The 23529-nt window shown below is 32.6% G+C and overlaps 2 protein-coding genes across 2 annotated transcripts; one reads left to right on the forward strand and one right to left on the reverse strand.

Moving 5' to 3' along the window:
• The first annotated feature begins 37 nt into the window (after nucleotides 1-37).
• Naus (Nausicaa) lies at nucleotides 38-4228 on the forward strand. The gene is made up of 10 exons (XM_065350142.1): nucleotides 38-426; nucleotides 497-598; nucleotides 665-907; nucleotides 985-1164; nucleotides 1237-1397; nucleotides 1587-1714; nucleotides 1796-1933; nucleotides 2276-2412; nucleotides 2493-2855; nucleotides 2937-4228. Exons 1-10 carry the CDS (start codon nucleotides 322-324, stop codon nucleotides 2970-2972), a joined length of 1593 nt encoding a protein of 530 aa, XP_065206214.1. The 5' UTR covers nucleotides 38-321; the 3' UTR covers nucleotides 2973-4228.
• LOC135835737 (secreted frizzled-related protein 5-like) lies at nucleotides 4075-17999 on the reverse strand. The gene is made up of 4 exons (XM_065350143.1): nucleotides 17066-17999; nucleotides 6725-6799; nucleotides 6082-6326; nucleotides 4075-4951 (listed from the first exon to the last, which is right to left on the reverse strand). The coding sequence occupies exons 1-4, from the start codon at nucleotides 17586-17588 to the stop codon at nucleotides 4739-4741; spliced, it is 1056 nt and encodes a 351-aa protein (XP_065206215.1). The 5' UTR covers nucleotides 17589-17999; the 3' UTR covers nucleotides 4075-4738.
• Nucleotides 18000-23529: the final 5530 nt, after the last annotated feature.

Below are 23529 nucleotides of genomic sequence, written 5' to 3' on the forward strand. Positions count from 1 at the left end.
AACGACCTATCGATTTTCGAAATCGAATCGGAATATCATTAAAAATAAAAAAAATTGTGATTGAAGAAAGAAAAACTTTTCAACACAATTTTCAATTCAAATTGTCAATTGTCATGTCGAACAGCAAATTATCTCAAAGTTCTTTTGCTTTTTCGCTGCTTATCGTCTCATGCAATTAGTGCATTGTTTGTATTCGAGTAACCTTCATCTCACGTCTAGAAAATGCCTCCTATAAATCTTTTAAATCTGCGGAGTTAGTACGTGGTACTTCAGTGATAAGTTTGCTTTTGTGATTGTTTTAAAATAAACACTACAATAGCCATGGCGAATACAACAGATTGCAATATGAATCGCGAAACGCAGCAGAAATCTCAAAACCAATCGAACTTTGAAAGTCTCGATAAAACTGCTGTTAGCACTTTAAAGGTAAGTTCTTTGCATTACTGCGTAGTATCAGTACCTTGTATTTTGCTAAAAATCCTCTTTACATTTGCAGCGTAATCCAAAAATCGAGTTCTGTAAAACAGATTTACTCAAGTTACTCACCTACCTTGAAGGAGAATTACAAGCCAGAGATATAGTTATAGCTACGCTTAAAGTAAGTTATCGAGGAAACACCTCTATGAAAATTTCTTTTGTATATAATTTCGTTTTCTGTTTTCAGTCTGAAAAAATTAAACAATATCTGGTGCAGAATAGACATCACTCATTAAACGATAATAATGAACCCTTGGCAGCTTTACAACGGGATAGCTTCGCAGTTATTGACCATAATAGAGATAGCTCGGAAATGTATTTACTGGTTAATCAGCAGCTAAATTCGCTGGAAAATTTAGTTACGCAACAAAGAAGATCTCAAGCTCGAGTAGCCAGAGTTTTAAAAGAGGCTGAAATCAGGCATAGAAAAGTATGTACATCAATCTAAGAAGGTCTCTTTTCAAGTACTTATACATATATCTTTAACGAAATATGTTTTTTGTTCAGGAAATGGAAATTGAAATTCAAAATAGGAAAAGGTTCGAGAAAGAGTATCTAAAGTTGAACGAAATCCTCGAAGCTGAAAGAAATCGTCAGAAACAAATCGTTTTATTTTTATTAGCCGAACGAAAGAAAATTATAATGAAATATGTCGAAGAACGAAAACGCTCTGAAGACTTAGCTCAAGTGAGTTGTCCAATAATGAATAATCAGGTTGTATGGAATTTTTAAAACATATTTACATTTTATTTTGCACAGATATTGGCCGAAGAAAAAGGTCGTGTTGACGCTATGGCTGAAGGCTTAGAAGAAGAGAGTAAAAAATCATTACAAATGGAAGCCGAACTAGAGAAACAGCTAGCTCAGTTTTTCGTTGAAACGCAGCAGTTAAAAATGAATTTATCTAAACAAGAAAAAAGGTAAGTAATTAGTTAATTACAAAACGAGACGTATGTAAAAGATTACAAAGTTCGAAAGCGCAACTCGTGTAAGAGCAACGTATCACACGAACATGACATTATACCTAATTGACCGCTTATCTTTACCGCGATAATGATATTAAAAATATTAAATTTCGGATTCACGCTCATCGTCGTATTTTATTTCAGATCTAAAGAATTAGAAGGTGAATTAGAAAGAAGTGAAAAAGAGAATATACTGTTACGACAACAATTAACTGATTTAAAGCTACAACACGATAGAAATTCTACACCTAATCCAATATCTACGTCGATAGGTAATGTAATTTCTATTGCGTGACGTAATCAAACGAATCAACGTGTAAGTAACACGTTCGTTTTATGTACTATTTTGGTAGATGGAACTGATGGTAGTTCATCCGGTGTACCTACAGCGTCGTCGGCTGGTTTGCACAGCGTCACTCCTATGATGACCAGTATTGCTAAAGTTGTCCAACCAACTGCTACTGTATCCAGTGTACCAGTTTCCGGACCGAGTAAGTTGACCTTTAGGAAGACTAAGTATTGCTTCGAGAAATACAGTTGCTTGATTATTGATGACAAATATCAAGTAGTTGAATACACTCGATTTGAACAAAGAAGAAGTGTTATGTACTTTTCTAACTTGGAGTTCAATTCTCAGTTAGAAATGATGCGTGTCAGCGGTGTTAATAAAATTGCCTAACCAAACCGCCGTAAAAACTTGGAAATCTCACTTGTTTTGTTCACATGCGTTTTGATCGTAAATTTGACAATTTGCCACAGATTATTTCGAAATTACGCTATTTACGTTTAGAATTGAAATCGTTGTTTTTTAACGCGATATTTTCTCGTTTCAGTGACTGGTATAGCGAGATCAGTAAGCCCAGGTCATCACGTACGTTACGTAATGTACTCCCCGATGGCCCCAAATACGCCACCGTCTGTCGGTGGTAAAGTAGTTGACTCGAGTCAATACGCTTCTCCACCTCCACAAGTACGTCGACTGTATTCGAATATAAATAGTGCCTCATTCGAGCCAGCTAATCTTAAAACCTGCGTTTTAATTTTCCACAGGAAGAACGTCGTGTCCCTCCAGCAGCTCCGGTACGTTCAGCTACCATTAACAACTCACCTCATCCGAAACTAAGCGCCAGTCCGATAGTTAAAAATCACAGCGGAGGCGTTGTCGGTGAAATGACTGTTGGTACAGTAGCCCGGAAACCGATACCTCTAGGGCGAGGTGTACCTCCGCCTGTACCACCAAATAAACCCATAATACCGCCCAAAAAAGACGGTATATTGAATCGCAAACTCGAGGTTGTCTGTAGTGATAACAATACGACTGGCGATGGTAAAAGCCAACCTCGTGGCCCTCCTGTTTTACCTAATTCTGTAAAGGTAAAATTACCAACCTCTGAAAAGCAAAACGAAGACGAGGTAAATCGCGAATTAACTAAGCTGCAATTATAACCACGAACCAAATAGATCATCGAACCCAATTTATATTATGCATTTCAGGTTAAAATCGATTCGGTCACCGAAACCCCCGGATAAAAAGTTCCTGTTTTAGTCAAAAAAAAAAAATTAAAAAAATACGATTATACTTAATATTTATTTAATCTATTATATTATATACCTACGCGTATCATCGTATTCCTTTCCCCCCTTTTTTTTTGTCTTCTAAGCTATAGGCCAAGCTACTTAGGTGTTAGCTAAGCAATATTTGACAAAAAAGCTCGACTTTTATCTTTGTTTTTTTGTTTTAATTTTAAATTTATCTTATTTGAACGCAGCTACGTTGGCTGGAATCGGTACCAAGACTGACTAACAACGCCAAAATTTCCCCCCTACAGAGAGAATTTTTCAGACCTTTGTCTGTGATAATTTTTATTCGCGTGTTATTCTATCCTGGTTTGATTCTACATCGGAGATGTATGTATCGGTATTGTATACCCCGAAAATAATATTACGACCACGTATATCTTCCAACGTGGACCGAAGATTTATGTGTAAATTTTGGTGTTGTTTGTAAAGGTATTTCTTTCTTTTCCTAAGAAGTTTGACTTTTTCCCCTCTTTTTATTTATGTGTATATTTTTTTTTTTTTAGAAGGTTAATTACCATGTTGCTATTTATATAAGAGACTGCTTTTCTCGTAGAATTTATACTTGGTGAGGATCTGATTGCCCCGGAGAATGTATTTACCGTCCAGTCTCCTGTTTTGACTCGAATACGTATTTGTTTTGTTTTTGTAAATGTAAATGTCACCATATACGTATCAAAGTATTATTTATTTCGTATCTTTTTTGTTTTTTTTTTCTCTCGACATAATATACATATACGTAATATACATAATATAAAAAAACGACGTGTTATTGTTAAGTTTATGGGAAAAAAGCTCCTGTATGCGCTGTGTGCTTCTAAGCTATTAATACTCATTTAATCAAAGTCAAATTTCGTCTCGTGTATTTTTTTCCCTTTTCCTTTCCATTTCTCTTTTTTATGTATATTTAAAGAAATGCGTGCTAGAAGGTCGTGTCCCTCTATACGAAGGTTTGTTTATATTTTTCTCCCTTTTATTTGATTTTTGTCTGTCGTTACGTGTATATTTTCCAAGCGAAGTTGACTAGTATGTATAAAATTTACCTACTACTAAGTTCATGAAAATATTATATTGTTATTTATTTTACAGTATTAGAAACATTTTTTTTTTTTAATTTATATGAAAATATCATACCAAATTGTTTTTTCGTAGTTCATTGCTTCGTGTGTAATAAATTTCGATATCAGATGAACTTTCGTATAGTGAAATAGTTGTGTTGTATTTTTTTTCTTCTTTTTTTTCTCGTCAATTTCTGAAAAGCTGTTTGATTGAGATTGATGTGTCTGTAGAACGTAAGTTGGATCTCATCAAGAAGCTACATATTATGTTTCTAATTCATTAGAAGAATAAAATTGGGCAGTGTCAGTTAAATACATAATTATGTACAATGTATATCACTCTTTTGGAAACTAAAATTTAGGCCTGATTATGAGCTCAATTGTTTTTACCTAAACTATACTACAATCTTATTTATAAAAATGCTTGAGCAAACAAAATGGAACTATTTTTTGAATTGAATTTTTTTTCGCATAAAAAGGTATGCAAATTTGTACTTATGGCTCGATTCTGATACCATATAAAATACCTACTTAAAAAAAATGACGAGTAAAAAATTATAAAAATATTATTACGCGAAATACAAATACACATACGTAGGTCTAGGTACTTACATAAAGAAGTAGCGTAATTTTAAAAATAACACACACATAAACGAGAGATTATTTTGGTATTTTACGATTTTTCTTGGATTTCGGTTGAGATGTAGATGACTCTGACGAAGATGGGGAAGTTTCGGTCTTTTTAGATTGTTTCTTGGAACCTTTACGATGAGAGAGAGGAGCCTTAGGCGTGGTTTCGATGACTGAATGAGTTATGGCATCCGGATTTGTACAGTTGATAGTCTTGAGCATTCTGATGGATTTTTTGAACGGCTGCGAACATCGAAGTGAGACTATTATTGTACATATGAAAACTTTCGATATGAATTTATTTAACTCTGTATTCGTTGAGTTTTTGTTTTTAGGGGTGGAGAAGGAGGAGTTAAATCATCCCTTGGCTCAGATTCTGAAATGACCTGATGAAAGTTGAGTCTTTGTGGAGTTTTTCAAATGTTTTCAAACTAAGTATTCTGTTAGACTGTTATTTACCGTTTGCTATTTTTTTTTTTTTTTTTCATATAAAAACAATTTGATATTTTAGAATTTTGCTCAAACATACCAAAACCTAATACTTGTCTGTCGAAGAAAATTCTAAAAATAAATATCTTCTATAAAAATGCACAAGAATTGAAATTCTGATAGCGTTGAAAAAACGTCCTTCAATAAAAAATTTCAAAAATACAAAAAAAAAATATTAAAAAAAAATTTAATACCTAACCTACGTATAATATCTAAATAGTAAAAAAATCATGAAATATGTAATTTAATAATATCATTAGAAAAAAATGGATTTTTCCTACTGCAATGACAAGATTTATATAACGACATCAACTTATCGTTGCATTGTTTTTTTCTCATTTTAGTCTTGGACTTGAATTTTATTAATGTACCTATACCTAATGATGTTTTGAATGAATATTTTAAATGAAAAATCACTGCCTGAATCACGCCTATGGATGTAAAAATGACCAGTCATAAGGCTAAATCATCAAAAAAATTTATTTAACCAGCTCAGTGCTCAGTCTGATTACATTTTTTCAAAAAGTTCTTAGATCACTCTCTCAGACATTTCATTGATAAATTGCGAAGACCCTTTTTCAATTTTTAATTTCTTTTTTCGGCTACGAAATAATTGAAAATTTTGCAACTTTTTTCTATTCAATGGGAAATTTTTCACACCTTCGTGTACAATTTTCGTTATTTTTATTTTTTCATTTTTTAAAAGAAAATTCATCTCCTGAAAATTTTTTCAAGTCGAAAAATCAACTTTGACAACATTCTAAAGGCATAAGGAGAGAAACTAACTCGTTCAACTTTATTTACATACTAATACGATCTCAGAAAAATTCAACTTTAAATAAGTAAGTTTAAGGAATGTGATCCGTGAAATAGTAGGTACTTACCTTCGACTGTTTCACCACCCAAGGCATGATGAAAGTAGGAACGAGCTTTTCATCTTGGTAATTTCCCATTATAAAATACGTGCCTCGATCTAGTTTCAATTTCTCCCTACAACACTCTTCGGTTAAATTGAAATGGAACTGTTCACCGTTGAATTCCTTTTTCAATTCGTTGTTCGTTTTGAATAATTTGACTTTCTTGAAAATGAATAAATTATGTTGGTATTTTTTCAATTTACCTCGCACCGCTGCAATAAGAAGAGTAAGTACACAAAAAGTCGATTATTAGATATTGATATTACATTTAATCGAATTCGTAGGTAGGTATTGACTTTGGTAAGTATTCGTTATAAAGCTTTAAACCCCCAAGTGTTGTTGACATTAAATCGATTATCATTACAAACCGCACGTGTGTTTTAAGCTTAAATGCACGTGTGTGCGATAACTTATCGTGCTCTACTGCTTTGCGTTGAGAGGGTGTAAATGATTTTAGAAATTTCGTATTGTACGTATACAAATGAAGGTTCCAGGAATATGGTAGAGAGGTACCCAACATCTATACCAAACAACCAAAGGGGGAGCAACGCAACATTTTGTATCTTTATACAACAAGCACATCTGCGAATACAAAGCAAACTATACCTACCAAAAGCAGACTGGCAGTAATAATCTAGGATATTTTCCACCGTATTAACTTGTTCGCAAATTTTACATTTTTCCTCTGAAACAGAAACACACCGGTGTGATTAAATTAGTGTATTAACCTCTGTAATATGTAAAGTAGGTATACGTGAATCGTGATTTTAGTTTTGTCACATGTCAATGAGTCACTTATCGATAATGAGTAAAGTGTATACTGTTTGTGTTTAGCTGTTTACCTACCTAGAGCATAAATCTGACAACGAATATTCAATTACTTATAGTTAGCATGGGAATATCGTCGCTTTTATGTGACATTTTGACATTTTTACAAGCTGATTATGTGATTATTAGCAGTCATATCGAATGCGAATTTCGTTCGTGACTGAATGCTATTTACTAGATAGCCCACCTACAGGAGTGGATTTTTAGTCGAATTTCGTTTAATAAAAATTCACCTGACCACTGCCTTCGTTCGCCCTTTATGATTCGATTTATTGAAGAGCGTATCTAACCTGGCTTCGTTTGAATATTTCAACTTTAGGTTTTGATTTTGATGTTAAGTACAGTTTCCCAGTTCTTGAAGATCAAACACTTGAATTCAAGTTGCTTAGATACGTTTATTTGAAATAGTGGGGTGAGGGAGGGGAGATTATAACGAAATTATAAGCCTTTTTCCACCTTTTCCTGGTCCATTTTCAGCCACAACATGCTGAAAATTTTAGAGAGGAAATCCGGCTATTATAGGGCGACTCTCGTACGAACAATTTTTAGTACCTATAAAATAAAATTTAACGATGTGTCCACTATTTAATGAACAGATTGCGAAAACATATTGAAAATTATTAATTCAAACGATTCGCGAGCTCTAGCAAGATTAACTGTAGCATTAAATTTTAGTACAATGAAATAGCTACAGTAAATTGTATGTGTATTAAGTACATATAATATAGGTAGGTAGTAGGTACCTAATGTTAAGTAGGTATAGTAGGCACTTCCTTTTCACTTCCGGTGATTTTTTTTTATCGTCTAGGTACCTGTTCGCCTGATACGTATGAAGTACGGAAGTACCTTCACATAAATACGTAAGTATACATAAATACTTCGTATGTATAGTACCTACATTACTCTTATGGAATCAGTGCAGTGATGGAGTGAAAAAATAGAGAAACGTGTAATCTGGAAGGATTAGATAATGTATAACGGTGATGGGTTTTATTTTATCAACAGTAGGTAAAGACTATTGATGGGGGTTTAGAGCTGTCGATGTCGGTTGAAAACTCTCTGAATTTTGTACAGTACATGCTTTGATTACTCTGCGGTAAACCTAATTACAATGTTGACCATAGAAACCAACAAGTTTACGCGAATGTTGAAACACCGCTGGTGATTTTAAATGAAATAAATCCCATTGGTTGGTTTGATATTTCAAATCGTTTTAGGAGTCAAAGGAAAAACATTAAAGAAATGGGTAAAATTTGAAAAATAGGTAAAATAAAATTATAGAGACACGAGCATTTTTTCCACGAGTTCCCTTTTATGGTTTGCAGTTCCGTCCTTAGGTTACTGTCAAAGGGGGTTGGGAGAAATGGGCTTTGTAATTGTCACGACCATCGAGTTTGCTATTTCTCGTGAAACAGACAAATCTGTAGACTCTGAGAAAAGGAGATATAACCTATTAAAAATTGTATGTTGTATTTTACATGGAATATGGGAAACATTATTTATTATGAACTAAAAAACAGTTTGAAATTTTTATTTTTTTGCAAGCATAATATGTTATTTTTTTTATATTTTAGTTCATGCGATAAATTATTATTAATTTTGAGTGTTAAGGTACCTATCTCAACTGATAGAGACTTTTTTTGGACCGAATGAAAAAAAATAGAAAGAACATCCAAAAATACACCTTAGAACTAGATTTTCACGAGTTGATTTTAATTTTTCGATTTTTGAGTACCTATTTAAATGTTTTATTTTTCATGATAAAAAAATTAAAATTTGATGAAATTGGGAAAGAATGCTGAAATTTGATTCGTGTCCTATTTTCGTTCACCCGAATAGGTTGATGATAATTTTGAGCACTTTGGAAGCCTTCACTAGATTTTTGATTTTCTAATTTTTGGAAAAATTGCGAAAAAAAATGAGCCAAAATGAAATTCAGCATTTCTACAACACAGAAGAAAGTCGAAAAATCTGCTGGAAACTGTATGAGTGCTCATCAAAACCCTCATTAATCAACTTGAATGGTTAAAAATGAGATCATAAATCAAATATTGGCACTCTATCTCAATTTTATTAAATTTTGATTTTTCTATAAAAATTAGGTCAAATTTTTAATTTTTAAAAATTCATCGTGAATTAAGTGGGTAGGTACCTAGATACGTACGTGATGATTATTCTTTTATATTTTTCAGACCTTTTTGTTTGGTCCGAAAAAATTGCGGTTGGTTGAAATTTCTGTTTTGTTTAAAAGAGTGATGGGAGGGGGGAGGGGTGGAGTGGGCGATTATTTTCAAAAAATAAATCTTACGCCTAATAATTTTTTTACATTCAAACATTCTTTTTGGTTTTTTTTTTACCGGTGATTAGTGTATTTTTTTAGATGGGGAGAAAACCCTTGCTTTGATAAAATGAGTTACAAAATCGAAAGTTTTTATGTAGGTAAGTATTTCGAGTTGATATTAGTCTATAGATGAATTTTTGCAACGTAGGTCACCCCGAACACGGTTCAAGGGTTCCTAAAATGGCGAGATTCTATTTTTTTGTAAAAATAATTATAAAATAAAGAAAAAATTTACAAAGGAGGTGTTGCGACAAGACCATTTTTTGGCACCCGCTAGTTATCGACTCAACCACTCTTTAAATGTTTCAATAAATGTACGAAATACGAATCCGTGGTTAGTTAACCCAAAACGACCATTTTTTGGGTTCCAGGGGTTCCCAAAGTTGCGAATAAAAAAATAATTTTAGGAACCACTGAATATTATTTTCAAAAACTTTTTTTGCATAAAATATCTGTTTGAACCAACTAAACGTTATGCGAGGTGATTTTCTTACTTTCGACCCGGGTGGGGGGGGTCGAAAATGGGGGGGGAGTTTCAATTTTTTGATAATTTTGGAATCACCATTTTAGACCTACTCCTTTGAACCCCGCTAAAAAGCTATTTACAGTTTATTAGAATCTGAAAGACCTCCATCCTACCAAATTTTGAGCTCAATAAAAATTTTCGCTGGTACTCAGAAATCCAATTTTCCAATTTTTCGTAATTTCGATATTTTGGCAATCCCTGGAAAACTAGAAACCTGCGATTTGCGCCAAACGTAATGTTTTGAGGTTTATATTCGATTATTTAGATGAAAAAGTTGAATTAAGCTCCCTGTATATTCGTAATTTTGAACCCTTCTTTTAGAGCCCCCCATTTTAGGCACCCCTAAAAATAGCGTTTGTGCATATTTTTTCAAATAAATTGAAGAATTTACATTCGATACACACTAGCAAGTTCTCGATAACTTTTCATATGAGTTTTCCAGTAACTTTCAAAATTGAGCTATTTTGGATCAAATTCTGAGATTTAACTCTTCGAAAAGGCTTTAAAATAACATTTTCATGATTTCAACAAAGTAAGTAAAAATGCCAGAATTTGACCTAAAATAGCTCAATTTTGAAAGTTACAGGAAAAATCAAATGAAAAATTATCGAGCACTTGCTAGTGTGTTTCAATCGTAAATTCTTCAATTTATTTGAAAAAATATGCATAAACGCCTTTTTTAGGGGTGCCCAAAGTGTGGGGCTCTAAAAAAAGTTCCAAAATTACGAATATACAGGAAGCTTAATTTAACTTTTTCATCTAGATTATTGAATATATACCTCAAAACGTTACGTTTGGCGCAAATCGCAGGTTTCTAGTTTTCCAGGGCTTCCCAAAATATCGAAATTACGAAAAATTGGAAAATTGAATTTTTGAGTATCAGCGAAAATTTTTATTGAGCTCAAAATTTGTAAAAAGCTTTTTAGCGGGGTTCAAAGGAGTAGGTCTAAAATGGTGGTTCCACAATTTTCAAAAAATTGAAACCCTCCCCCCATTTCTGCCCCAAGGGTCGAAAATATAAAAATCTCCTCGCATAACGTTTATCGGGTTCAAACAGATATTTTACGCTAAAAAAGTTTTTGAAAATAATACTCAGTGGTTCCTAAAATTATTTTTTTATTTACAACTTTGGGGACCCCTGGAGCCCAAAAAAATGGTCATTTTGGGTTAACCAACCACGGATTCGTATTTGGGCCATTTATTACAACATTTTAAAATTGGTTGAGTCGATAACTAGCTGGTGCCAAAAAATGGTCTTATCGCAACTCCTCCTTTGGTGCAAATTCGAATTACCTAAATGGAGTAGTTGAGGCTCTTTGATGATATGTTAGAAAAAAATTGTCAGCCATTGTGACCAATTTAAATGGGAAAAATCGCGAAAAAAGGTAATTTTTCGCATCTTTGAACTCCTCCCATGACCAAAAATTCCGTTTAAAAGCTATAAAAATGCGCGTTTTGCTCAAAAGATATGCTTAAAAAAGAATTAAAAAGATTACCATAAATAACCCTTGGTTGTGTCTACATCACAGCGAGTTTGAAAAAAAAAATCGGTTGAAAAATCCCAGAGTTGAAAATTTTTAATTGAAATTACACTTTTACCCCATTTGAAGGAGTTTGATTTGGCGATCTAAAAATTTTATCACAGGGATTTCGCAACTTTCGCTGGTTGGTTTCAAAATCCGAGGATGGGGCCCATCGCCCATTTTACTTGTATACTTAAGACGTAGGTAGTACCTACTGCAGTATAAGTAGTGATCTGACATCAACTTCCCAAAACTAAATTTTGCCATTCTATAATCGAATTAAAGCTTTACATTTTTCTTCATATTTTTCGAACTCCTCCGAAAGTTATAGAAATTGACAAGAGTTACTGAAACCGACCCCAACATTAAATTCCACGTGGGCAAATCAAGTGTAGGTTATGTTTTTAAATCCGCAATTCCAAATTTTATTGTGAAAATAGTATTTTGGCTGATCATTTTGTCATCTGGAGAGAAAAATTGATCTCGACTGCACGAATTTGAACAACCAAAACAAATTGTAAGCATTTTTGGCAATCTGAAACATTCTGCAGGATTTTGAATAAATCCATTATTTTCAAAATTTCCATTCGATGGCATAAAATTGAATTAAAACAGCTGATTTAGTTTTCAATTCATTTTGAGATGCTAAATCCGAAAATTTCTCGTTCCAGAAAATTCCAGTCGAATATCTCAGAAATGATTTTTGGCAGATCTCAATTGTGTCAAAATGCCAAAATATCGAATGACGAAATTTCAATTCATAAAATTCAAAACCTAGTCAAAAAATCGCATTTACATCCGGTTAAAATGTGTTGATTCGGAGCTGCCCAAATTAAATTTTGATTAAGCTTAACCCAAGTTCAAATTTTACTATCAAACGTCCAAGTATCGCTGATTACTTATGATAAGGCTCACGATGCACACATTTACCCAACGTTTTAAACTGGCTTATGACGTACCTACCTATAGGTTAAATAATTATACGTAGATTACAGGGTATTTTTTATCGAACCAGATACTCTTAATGGTCTTTACATGGAAATATTATGGTATTATTAGACACACCGTTAATAAATTCAAACTGCACTTTTGATAACCAACCTCTTATCAATGTACAAATGTCTACGCCAGCTTATAGGGCGTTAATGTTCAAAACCACTCGGCTGACTCGTTGCTCGAATTAACCATTTCACGTAGAGTTCTGTATTTCCATCATTAATACTTTTACACCGAAACAAAAATCTAATTAGACGTTAAACCACGTTCTTCCCATGGTACTTAAGCTTTTACCCGCAGATATTACGCACTAATTGAGCATACGCAAATAAATGAATTTATTATAACCCAAATGGTAGGTATAGGTACACGTAGTTGTGTATTAGCCTAGGTAATCGTATAGATATACCTATATACACCCATGATGCATTTTATTCATAGGTCCAGGTATCTGATAGGTACTCGAGCATACACCATACACACTACCTATAGAGTAGGTAGGAACACGAAAGATGACCGTTCGCTATAGCATCGCATTAAAATGATAATTTTTAATTCCTCGTACTCCTTCTGCCATCACTAATACATGCGGGTGTCCATGTCAGTCTTATTTTCAGACAACTCATATGCAAACTGCGCTTTTTAAACATGAATTATTTATATTGCAGAAAAATCTTGATCGTCGAGTATCCACACGCACCGGAGCGCTGATCATAATAAAAACTACACTGTGCTGGAATTAAGTATGCCATACAGGGTGTTCAAATTTCAGATTGGTAATATAACCCAAGTATTCGATGAAATGAACGAAAAATTACATTAATCGCTCAACTGCTCAACAATAGTCTCATCTAAAATTTCGAAGCAGCTGTAGGAGGGATTCGAAATTAAGTTGCAAAAATACCTTACTCATTTTAGATGGTGATTCTTTTTTTAATCAACTCATTCCACTTTGAAGTTAGATTATACTCGTGCTATGCAGAGTTTTTTTTAAAAAAATTCATTTATAGGTAGTCAAATAAATATCTACTAATAATGGCACATGCCAGTTTTCCCAATAAAGTTGGGACACCCTGTAGAGCGTGTAAATGCATACGACGAAATTCGCAGACCATTAATACTGGTAAAAAAATCGCAATAGCGTCCGAATTTATTTCATTCTCTCGTCTTATACATAAGATGCGGTATGTGCCAGGGTTCGTAAGCAGACTTAGCGCATATGTGTAGGTCTATTTACATGTCTATAACTATATTGTCTGTGTGAGCGAATATAAATGTAGTTTAGCCAGAATTTAAATTACCTAGCCGGTAATTTTCCTCTCCTAAATTAGTCTGAGTAAATCCTGCCTTATAATAGTGATTTAGGTGTGTTGGTGTATAGGTAGGCATTTGCGTTCTTCCTCCCTCGGACCCCCCCCCCACCTCCACCCTTCAGTCGGCTCTCAACTATAGCAGATTATGGCATTGTTAATCGAAAACTCATGTAACTAAATTCAAGGCATCGAGGCGATACAGAATTCGGAAATTTACTCACATACTTAGGTAGGTACTTTAATTTTTTTTTACTTTTTCAAAATCTGATCGAACTTGATGGCGAAACATTTTTCAAGAAGAATGGTGAGAATTTGAAAACTGCCAGCCAATGTTTACTCCCATCTCCCCCCCCCCCCTTCCAAAAAATGGAATAATTTTTATAATTTAGAATATAAATTTTCAAAACAATTAAAAAACAAGTTTTACTCATCGGTGTTGAAACTCTCGAAAAATGGAATGATTCGTTCACCCAAAAAATGCAATAAATGATAAAGTGCCCCAATGTGACCACCTTAAGTTTTTTTGTTTTTTTTTTTTAGCTAGATTCAACCTGGCAAGCCATACTTATATGAAACTTATTTGCTTCAAAATCACATCAATCAAAAGTAGAGAGAATTTCGCATCTATTGGACACCTTACTTTTTAATACCTACCTATTTTAATCAAATTTTTGCACGAAGTTTTTGTTTTCAAAATTGTAATTTTTTATTTTTTTCCCAAATGTTGCCACTTTGAATTTGTGAAATTTCAAATGTGGCCATCTAAATGTGCTCTGAACTGGCTGCTTGAAAAATTAAAAATGAAATTTCAAAAAAATTACCTGGAAATCTGAATATGGGTGAAAATGAATGAGAGAAGTTCAGAAGAAATTTTCAGTCTTCTTTTTATTTTCAGTGATTTTTTCCCCAAGACTTTTGTTACACATCTACTTAAAATTTTCTTGGATAGGAAAAATGAAGTCGAGAGGGTGTAGGGGTGGGGGGGGGGGTTAAAACCAAAAGTCTCTCTCTACTTGAGCTCATTTCAGAAAAATTGTTTGCAATACTTCGTCAAACTTGGGAAAAAATGCATGAACTTTGAAGGGGATTTTATTTTAAGATGAGAGCAATGGTGTGATTGGTGTACACACACTTTAGACCGATACATAGGTAAATGTGTTGGACAGTCTGCTAAAAAAATATCAGTTTTTCCTAAAGTGGTTCTTATTTTGAAGCTTTGCTTTTTTATGCTCATATTTTCAAAAGTTGTTCATCGTTGAATTTTACAATCTAAAATACTCTCGCAGTTCAAAAAAAAAATGGTGCTGGGAGATGCCAAAGTTGAAAAAGAAATGTATTACACATCAATTATTATTAAAGATTTTCAATTTTTACCACAAAAATCATCCCACAAAAACCTCATTTTCAAGAATAAAACCTCCCCTGGACCCTGGACTCTCCGTACAGAATCCTCTGAAATATATTTTTTGTGTTAGTCTGCTTTCAAAAAAAAAAAAAAAAACTTCTGCAGCCCTCAATATCCCAAAAATATATAGTAAAGCATAAAATAAAAGTTGAGGAACGTTTTTCAAACAATTTAAATTTTTGATCCGAATTGCTCTAAATAATTTACCCTGTTTTTGGAAAAAAACCTAGCCATTCCACCAGAAAATTCTTTAAAAATGTCCTCCATTTCAATTTTTATTTTTTCAGGGGGAGAGGACTTTGTAAAAGAAAAACAAAATTGTTTATGAGAGCAGAGGAAATTTTTTCAGAAAAAAGTTATCATTGAAAGCCACCATGTTTATTTTTATTTCCTTGATTTTTTCAGCTTAAGTATGAGAGGGGAGGTCGACCGTGCAGAGGTACTAAAATTACTGAAAGGGTCGTTCAAGGTTTTTTTCTTAAGAAGTTGGTGAGCTGGAAGAGTTCTAACTCTGACGTTGAAATTGAAATTTTTTGAAAAACCATTATCAACTTCTCTTTTATTCAAGTAGGTACCTAGTTTTTTTTATTAGGTATTTTTTCAATTTTGGAGACCTTTTTAGAAATATGTGCAATATTGCCTGGGGACCAGGGGTGATGTTTTCTCGAAAAGAAGGTTATTCAGAAGAATACTGATGCATAAAATTTAGCACCTATTTTCAGTAAAAATATTCTCAGAACTTTGAAAAAAAATTCCTTTAAATTTTGGAGGCTCACAATACCTCTTAATTTTCAATCAAGGGGGAGGGGATGGACTAAAATGTTCAACAATTTTTTTTTTTCATAAAAACCAACTCTTTATGGAATAGAATACAAATGGAAATAACAAAAAATGAAAAAAAAAATTGTAAGCACATAAAAGTAAGGAGTCTTCCCCATAGAAGTCAATTCGCCCCATTAATCATTAAGTAGGTACCTACCTATTTCAATATGTCATTCCTAAAAGTGGCGAAAGAAATTATGAGTGAACGTTTAGTTAATTCAGGTCTTGAACAACCTGGAGTAAGAATTAATATTGGTGAAGAAGGGTTGAAATACGGGTCACTATACTAACTAAGTGCTCAACAAACAAGATGAAAGATGATTAGACACTTATACCAAGTATAGACAGACACTGTCACAAATCACAAGATAATCAATACAGAATACCTAGAAAGGCTTTCCAAATGATGTATTCTAAGTATATTGGCGAATTCAAAGAAACATTAGGTGGCTACAAGAAGTATTAGTTTACTCGACAAGTCGAAAAACAGCTTCTAAAGATTTAATTCTTTTGACTTTTTTCGATGTTGACGTGAAAATATGTGCTATATATTATTTTCAAAACATTCGAGTCTTTATTTATTTAATTTAAGAGAAAAAATGACGATTTTTTTTATCCCAGGTTTCATAACAACAGTGAGGGACATAAAAAAAAAATACTTCTACCTACCAATTTTCTTGTCTTGTTGAAGATAGAACCAAAAAATCTAAACATAATTTTTGTTGAACAGAAGTGAAATTTTTCTCGAGATCGGTGTGAAAAATCCTGTTGGCTGTTACAATCATCAATTCAATTTCAAACTACATTTTTTATTTTAGTTAGGTATTGCGCTGATTTTTAAATTACCTATCAAAAATGTCTCAAATTAGTAATCAAAAAGAATGGAATACAAATAATTGAATGTTTGTTCCAAAAATGCAACTTTTTGTCGAAGATAGTTTCCTTGTACATATTTTCACCTACTTTCGTGAAGATTTTCAAATAAAATATTAAAAATCTTCATACCTACTTATCAAAAATATTACGTAAAAATAGGTAGGAAGAAGTACTTGAAATTGGATTATAATTTTTGTCGAAGGAGGGAGGATCGGGGGAGGGACGTGACGTAGGAAAAAAATACAAAAACATCGTTCATGTTACCATTTGAGCAACTACAAATAATCTTATAAAATACACATCGAAATGAACAATCCTTACCTGAGGACGAATTAGACGCCGACTCCGACGTAATGCACATATCATTATCTTGAGGAAACGACGAACAAGCGAACATATCCGGCCAAGGATACCCGTAAGCTTTCATACGAACCTCGCATCCAGCTTTCACCTTCTCGCACAGACTACGACAAGGATAGATGGCATGATCCAGGCAAACCGGGCAGAATAAAGAGCAAATGAATCGCTGAGTATCCGGATGACACCTGACGTTGAGCAAAGGCACCCAGGAGGCGGCTTGTTGAGATACTTCGGTCAAGGTGTCATGCAGCAGTAAATTAGGCAGTCGCATACGATCGTAACCGATATTATTGCATAAGGATAGGTTCTTAGGGATATTTATACAAGTGGCAGTGACCGAAGAGCTACGAGAATCCCAATCGTACGTCGACGAGACGTGCGAATTAATCATATCGTTGCAAAATGTACACGCGATTAAATTTAAGACTAGAAAAATCACCAAGGTAGCGGGCATGTTTACCATAAGGGTTGTAAAATCCACCATCGCGTCAATAGGTATCCATTATTTTCTCGAAACCTATCATAACCGCACTGTTTATGAGACTACTGTATAGGTAACTAGTAACTACCGCATTAAAATACGATGAAATGCCGAACAAACCTTAAACTAATAAATTTATCGAATACCGTATATACAAATAAGATAACATTTGTGATAATAAACGCGATGCATATGCAAGAAGAAAAAAAAACACGATGTTCGAGTACCCAAAAAAAAAAAAAAATGAATAAAAAAATAGGTACAAAATCAATGTTATTTTAAAATGCTCACTCTCGTCTTCGAAATGTGAAAAACAAAGAAAATTTCAAATTCAACGCGCAACGAAAAGTTCAAACGAGCACGAGAATAAACAAGACTACTTCAAGTTGATTTAATAAGCGTTTGAAGCTGTGTACTCTTATTCGCGAAATTTCAACGGCTAATGAACGAAGTTGCTCTTACACATGAATGCGAACTACCATATAGATACATATAAACCTTTAGGCTTCCAACTTCCAACTATCATAATCGATTTGTTTCCAGGTACACCTAATTTTACTCATATTAGTGAACAAGTTAACTTATCAATAGCTCATTAGGCGTGCATAGCATTTGACTAGAAATGCTACCTATAGTTTACCTGTCTACCTACCTTTTTTTTTTACTAGCCTTTTTTGGTGAAAAATGTGTTTTCAAATGTTTGCACGTGGCTGTGAGTTTAACAAGTTTTAAAGTGGAGCTTTTGTTTTATTACACAGGGTAAAATTGGTAAAAAAAAAAGAACGGAAGAACTCGAAATGGGTTTCCTACTGGGAGCTATAAAAGCATTTTTATACCGCTGTGTTGAGTCAAGTGTAGTGTGTAGCATTCAATGTAGAGATATGGATATGGTCTCGAAGACAAAGGACCAAAATAAAAAAAGATCTACATACGAAATCCGTACTGTAACCAGTGACATGCTGATGTTCAATGGTAATATTTACAAGAACTTGTCTAGTGTTTCTTTGCGTGAAAAGGATAAAACGATAAGAAGAAGATGTCGAAAGCAAGGAAAAAGATACTCGATGACAGGAAAGATTAATCGAATTTCCCTTTTAAAAAATCGCTCTGCTACTGGAATCGTCACAGCATTCAAGATAACAGGCGGGGACGGTGGGGGCATAAAAGGATAGAAAAAGACATGTTTGCATTTTATCGCATCCAATAGCTAAATCGGTTTATTTTGACTAAAAAAAAAGAGATCTAGAAAATTTTAGCTCAAAAAATTATTTCAATCTGTTTTAACCCCATCCCAGCCTCTTCAAATAATTTAAAGAAACTTCCTGCCAAAAGTTCTGTTTTTTATTAAAATTCTCAAAAATCTTATCATTTTTTGCCCATATGTCTTGCTTTTTATTAATTTATTCAATCAATCTTGAAAATTTTCCAGTTTTCCAGTTTTGTTCTTTGAAATTATTGTTTTTTGCCAAAAATTTCTAAAAAAATCCCGTTTTTTTACTTTTAAAATCAATTTTTGAAATTTCCCATTCATTCTATTTATTAGAATAAATTAGAAATTTAAAATCTATAAAAATTCACAATTTTCATTTTTTTTTTTTGAAAATATATTTTGGCTCCATAAAAGTTTTACCTGACTAAACATCTTTCTCAGTCCTCCATTCCCATTGAAATATATGAAAAATCTCTTTTAGGAAGTCCTGTATTTTGCACTTTTAAAATGAAGCTTCGAAAATTTTCCATTGATCTCTTTTTTTTCAGTATTTTGTTTTCTATTTCAAAAACGAACTATTTTCAAATTGAATAATTCTTTATCTGACTCTCCTTCTTCTCCCAAATTGCAAAATTTTCAGCTAGAAAGGTTTGCTTTTTGGCCATTTAAAAAGTGTCCTGCTTCTTTCTATGTTCTAAATCAATACCTACCTACCTATTCAAAATTTTGTATTTATTAATTTTTTTTTCATTTTTTTTTTTTTTTGAATACTTACAGAAAAATGTTGATCTGAACCAACAAAAAATTTCTGGTAGAGTTTGCTTTTTCTTTTTTTTAATTAAAAAATTCATCAGAAAACTCAACGTAACCAACATGAATATAAATTCTCATACGACTGATGTAATAATTATGCAATTACAAACACCCAAAAAAAATTAAAATTAAAACTGTAAAATTTTCCATTGTTTTTTTGTTTTTAGAATTTTGATTTTTCTTTTGGGAATGGGACAATTTTTGACTTAAATATTGACCTGAGCCCCCCTCCCTCCCATCTAAACTGAAATATTTGAAAAAATTGTACCGTTTAAAGTTTTTTTTTGGCCAAAATGTCAAAATTAACCTGTTTTTATCATTTTTTTCAATCAATTTTTGAAATTTTATAAATTACCGGTAATTTGTTCAAAAACTACCAGTAGGTACCTAATTTATTGAAAATTACGGGGAATAATTTACCTCAAGCACTAGTACGAGTAGTTATCCTGAAAAAATAGCAGCAATTTACTGAATACATAATAACGAGTGGTCCGTGAAAAGTTGGTAATTTACCAGAAATTACTAGAAAGAAATTTACCAAAAATTACCGGTACCTACCTAATGATTTACCAAAAATTACGATCTAGTAATTTACCATAAATTACTAATAAATTAACAAAAATTACCAATAAATTACCAAAAATTATAATTTTTTTCTTTTTAAGAAAGGGTCTTTGAGTTTTCAGAAGTTCACTAAATCTTGAAATGTTGCCTAAAGGTGTATTTTAAAACTTTCTATGTAAAAATTCTACCAAAAAAATGATCATTTCAGACTTTAATAATAAAAAAAAGTAACGAAAGAAGTAAAATTCGTGATTAGATTGCATTACGCTGGTTACCTGTTTTGAAAATTGAAAATAACAACAAGTTTCTTACATGAAAGAAAAATTTTGCAACTTTTGTTTTGTTTTTTTTTTAAATTTAAATTTACAGTATTTCATCTTTAAATGTTTTTTGGTGCTATGTATGTACGTATTATAATACTTATTTCAATTTGATAGTTTCTCTCAACAGTGTTCAAAAAATTGATTTTTTTTTCAAAAACTTACATTTTTTTAAATTAATATTTTTTATTGATTTTCATAAATAAAAATAAAATTTTATTTAATAAGTAATTTTTTTAAATCTTTTCTTTATTAAAATATAATTATGTACCTATTTTATAAATAAGAATTCATCTTTTATTACAAGCATCAACATTGCCAATCATTTGCAAATTCTTCGTAAGTATAGGTATTTGGTAGGTACCTATTTACAATATACCAACGAATCCATCAGTCCATTACCCCTCACACCCCTTGATCTTTAAAAAAATGAGTCATTGGCTCACGCACTTCCCTTCATTCTTCCCCTAAATGTTATTTATTCTCTTGAATTATCACTTGAGTAAGGGTATTTGAAATCTACTAAAAGAGCAGCTTCGTTTTGTATCTGATTCATCAACTTGTAGCTACTGCTACCCTTCTAAATGAGAAGAATCTCATATTTACCCTTCCAGAAATATCGAGTTTTCCATGCAATTCACTCTTTTACAATTAGCGCGTTGGACAGGCATAGTGATTGAAGAAGATTGATTTTTGTTACAAACGAGAAAATAAATAACTTATATGCCTGCCTAAGTGTATATTTCTGTTCTTTTTTGGATATTTCATTCTGTTTTCGCAAGCAGAAAGCGAAGGGTGGATGAATAATCTCAACAAAGCGAAGATTTCTTTAAAATTCGTGCTGATTAGTGTTTTAAATATATCTCTAGATACTGTTTTTTTTTATATTGCCGTACATTTATTAAAAAACAAAATTTGTAACGAGGCAACAACATTGGCTATGAAAAGGGAAAAATATACGAAAAGATAAATTCTGAAACTTGGACGTTGCAAAAAGTCTAAAAAAGAATTGATAGAAGAAGGAGGCGTAACAGGGGCGAACCAATCAGTCAAGTTCCCTTTGGCTATTTCTCGATTAGCTGAAGGGTGGTTTTCTTTCATTTGAAAATGCCAAACTGGCCAAACTATAGTATCCAGATGTGAATAAGTTTTCCAGCTTTGAAAATTGAACGACGTAAAAACTTTTTCGACGTTCGATGTTATTTTTTATTTTTCAGTTTCTTTTAAAACTCGAAACTCTCATTCGATAATTTATTATTTTTACGTGATTATTTTTGATATAGTTTTTGAAAAAATAATCGCGCTTTTAGCTTTATACGACAGTTTAAATTTTTCACGACGCCTTTCTTTCTTCCAGTCAATTATAAATCATTTTAATGATTTACGCATTTTAATATATATTTTTCATCGACTATCTCATTTTCATTTTCCGTACGTATTTTCCCCCTTAAGATGAAAAATTACGTTACGATGATTTTCAAACGTCAAACTGAAACGTCCCATTAAAGAAAAAAAAATAAGAAAAACCTGCGAAATTATTCGAGCAATTCGTACTAAAATATTCAAAACATTGTAAATTTTATTCGAACAAAACATAGGTAGGCTTAAAAAATCTCGCCTTATTTTCGCATAACAAACGTAGAATTAATCTCGTTCTGTATTTCGGTGACAGATATTCGTATAAATTGCTCGAATTCGCAGTTCAAATTCCCCTCGCGTTAATTCACGAATATTTTAACGTTCTCGTAAATTTTCTTCTAAGAATTTCTACCTCGGAGTCTTTTTTTTTTTTTTAAAGACGAAGTTACGCTTTAAGATACGCCGAGATGATATTTCAATTGGAAATTTCATCGAGGCAGATTTTCTCTCATTTTCCATGGCCATGTTGCGCTCAATCTAACAAAATATATGATTACAAATTAGAGTAAATGTGACACAATTATTTACTAAGGTAAGGTGTTATATTGAGAACGGATAGTTGTGTAGCAGGTGTAGGTACTTTAACTCAGTTTTCGGTATAATTTTGTATATTTAATTACACGTGTCGTCGTCGTCGTTGTCCTGCAATGACAGCTTTTTCCTTAAACGTTCGCACGACGAAGAGGACGAACTATATGATACGTTGACGTTAAAAGTTACCAAAAACATTAACGCTATTATACTCGTAGCATGAGAAGAGAAACTCCGACATTACATCTAATTTCGTCTCGTATTTTCCTGCGTGTAACGACTTAGGCAACTTATTCCACATTATGTGTTATCTGTCGCCTTTAAATGACGCTAGATGTAACTTATTTGACGTTGCGGATTTATAATTTATCGTTTTTCTTATTCCAACCAACTCGGCCATTGAAATAATGCCGGATAAATGGATGCTTTTTGGTAAATGATGTCGTTCGAGTTTCAAAACACTTACTTGATACGAATGGTATCACTTTAGAAGAGACGTTAATGACATTTTCGAAGCAAAAATTAGCTTTTGGCAGCGGAAAGTGAAATTGGCCAAATAGCTGGATATGCTTGATTACGTTTAGTTTTTTTTCTTTTTGCTGATGATTGCATACAGGCCAATAAAATGGTGCTATAAATGTAGTCGCTTAGAATGACAGTCATTTTTACATCTTTGCAAGAAAATTATCCCATCAGGTAGAAACATTTTGGCTCAAAATAAAAAAATCAATAACAAGAGGATTCTTAAATAAACCACTGTAGATAGATTTTCTATACTTAGTTCAAATTCATTTCAAAATTCATCTCCCTAATAAAAAACACCAACCTCACAAACCAACACTCAAAAAAATTCTCAGAAAAAAATCAAACGAAAATGCAGTTTAAAGCGAAAATTTGGATTACTTTCTGAATTAACCTTCCTCCCTTTCTTCCTTATTCAATTAATAGGCAGGTGTTTCCAGATAATCTGACGTGTTTAAAAAATGATCAGGATCATGTACAAAATTTGTTGGTCAGAAAAATCTATTTTATCAACTTTAGAAATGTCTTATACAAAGTGGGTCCCCCCTCCACCCCCTCCACCAAA

This window comes from Planococcus citri, chromosome 2 (assembly GCF_950023065.1).
Source record: "Planococcus citri chromosome 2, ihPlaCitr1.1, whole genome shotgun sequence".
Classification (NCBI taxonomy): Eukaryota; Metazoa; Arthropoda; class Insecta; order Hemiptera; family Pseudococcidae; genus Planococcus; species Planococcus citri.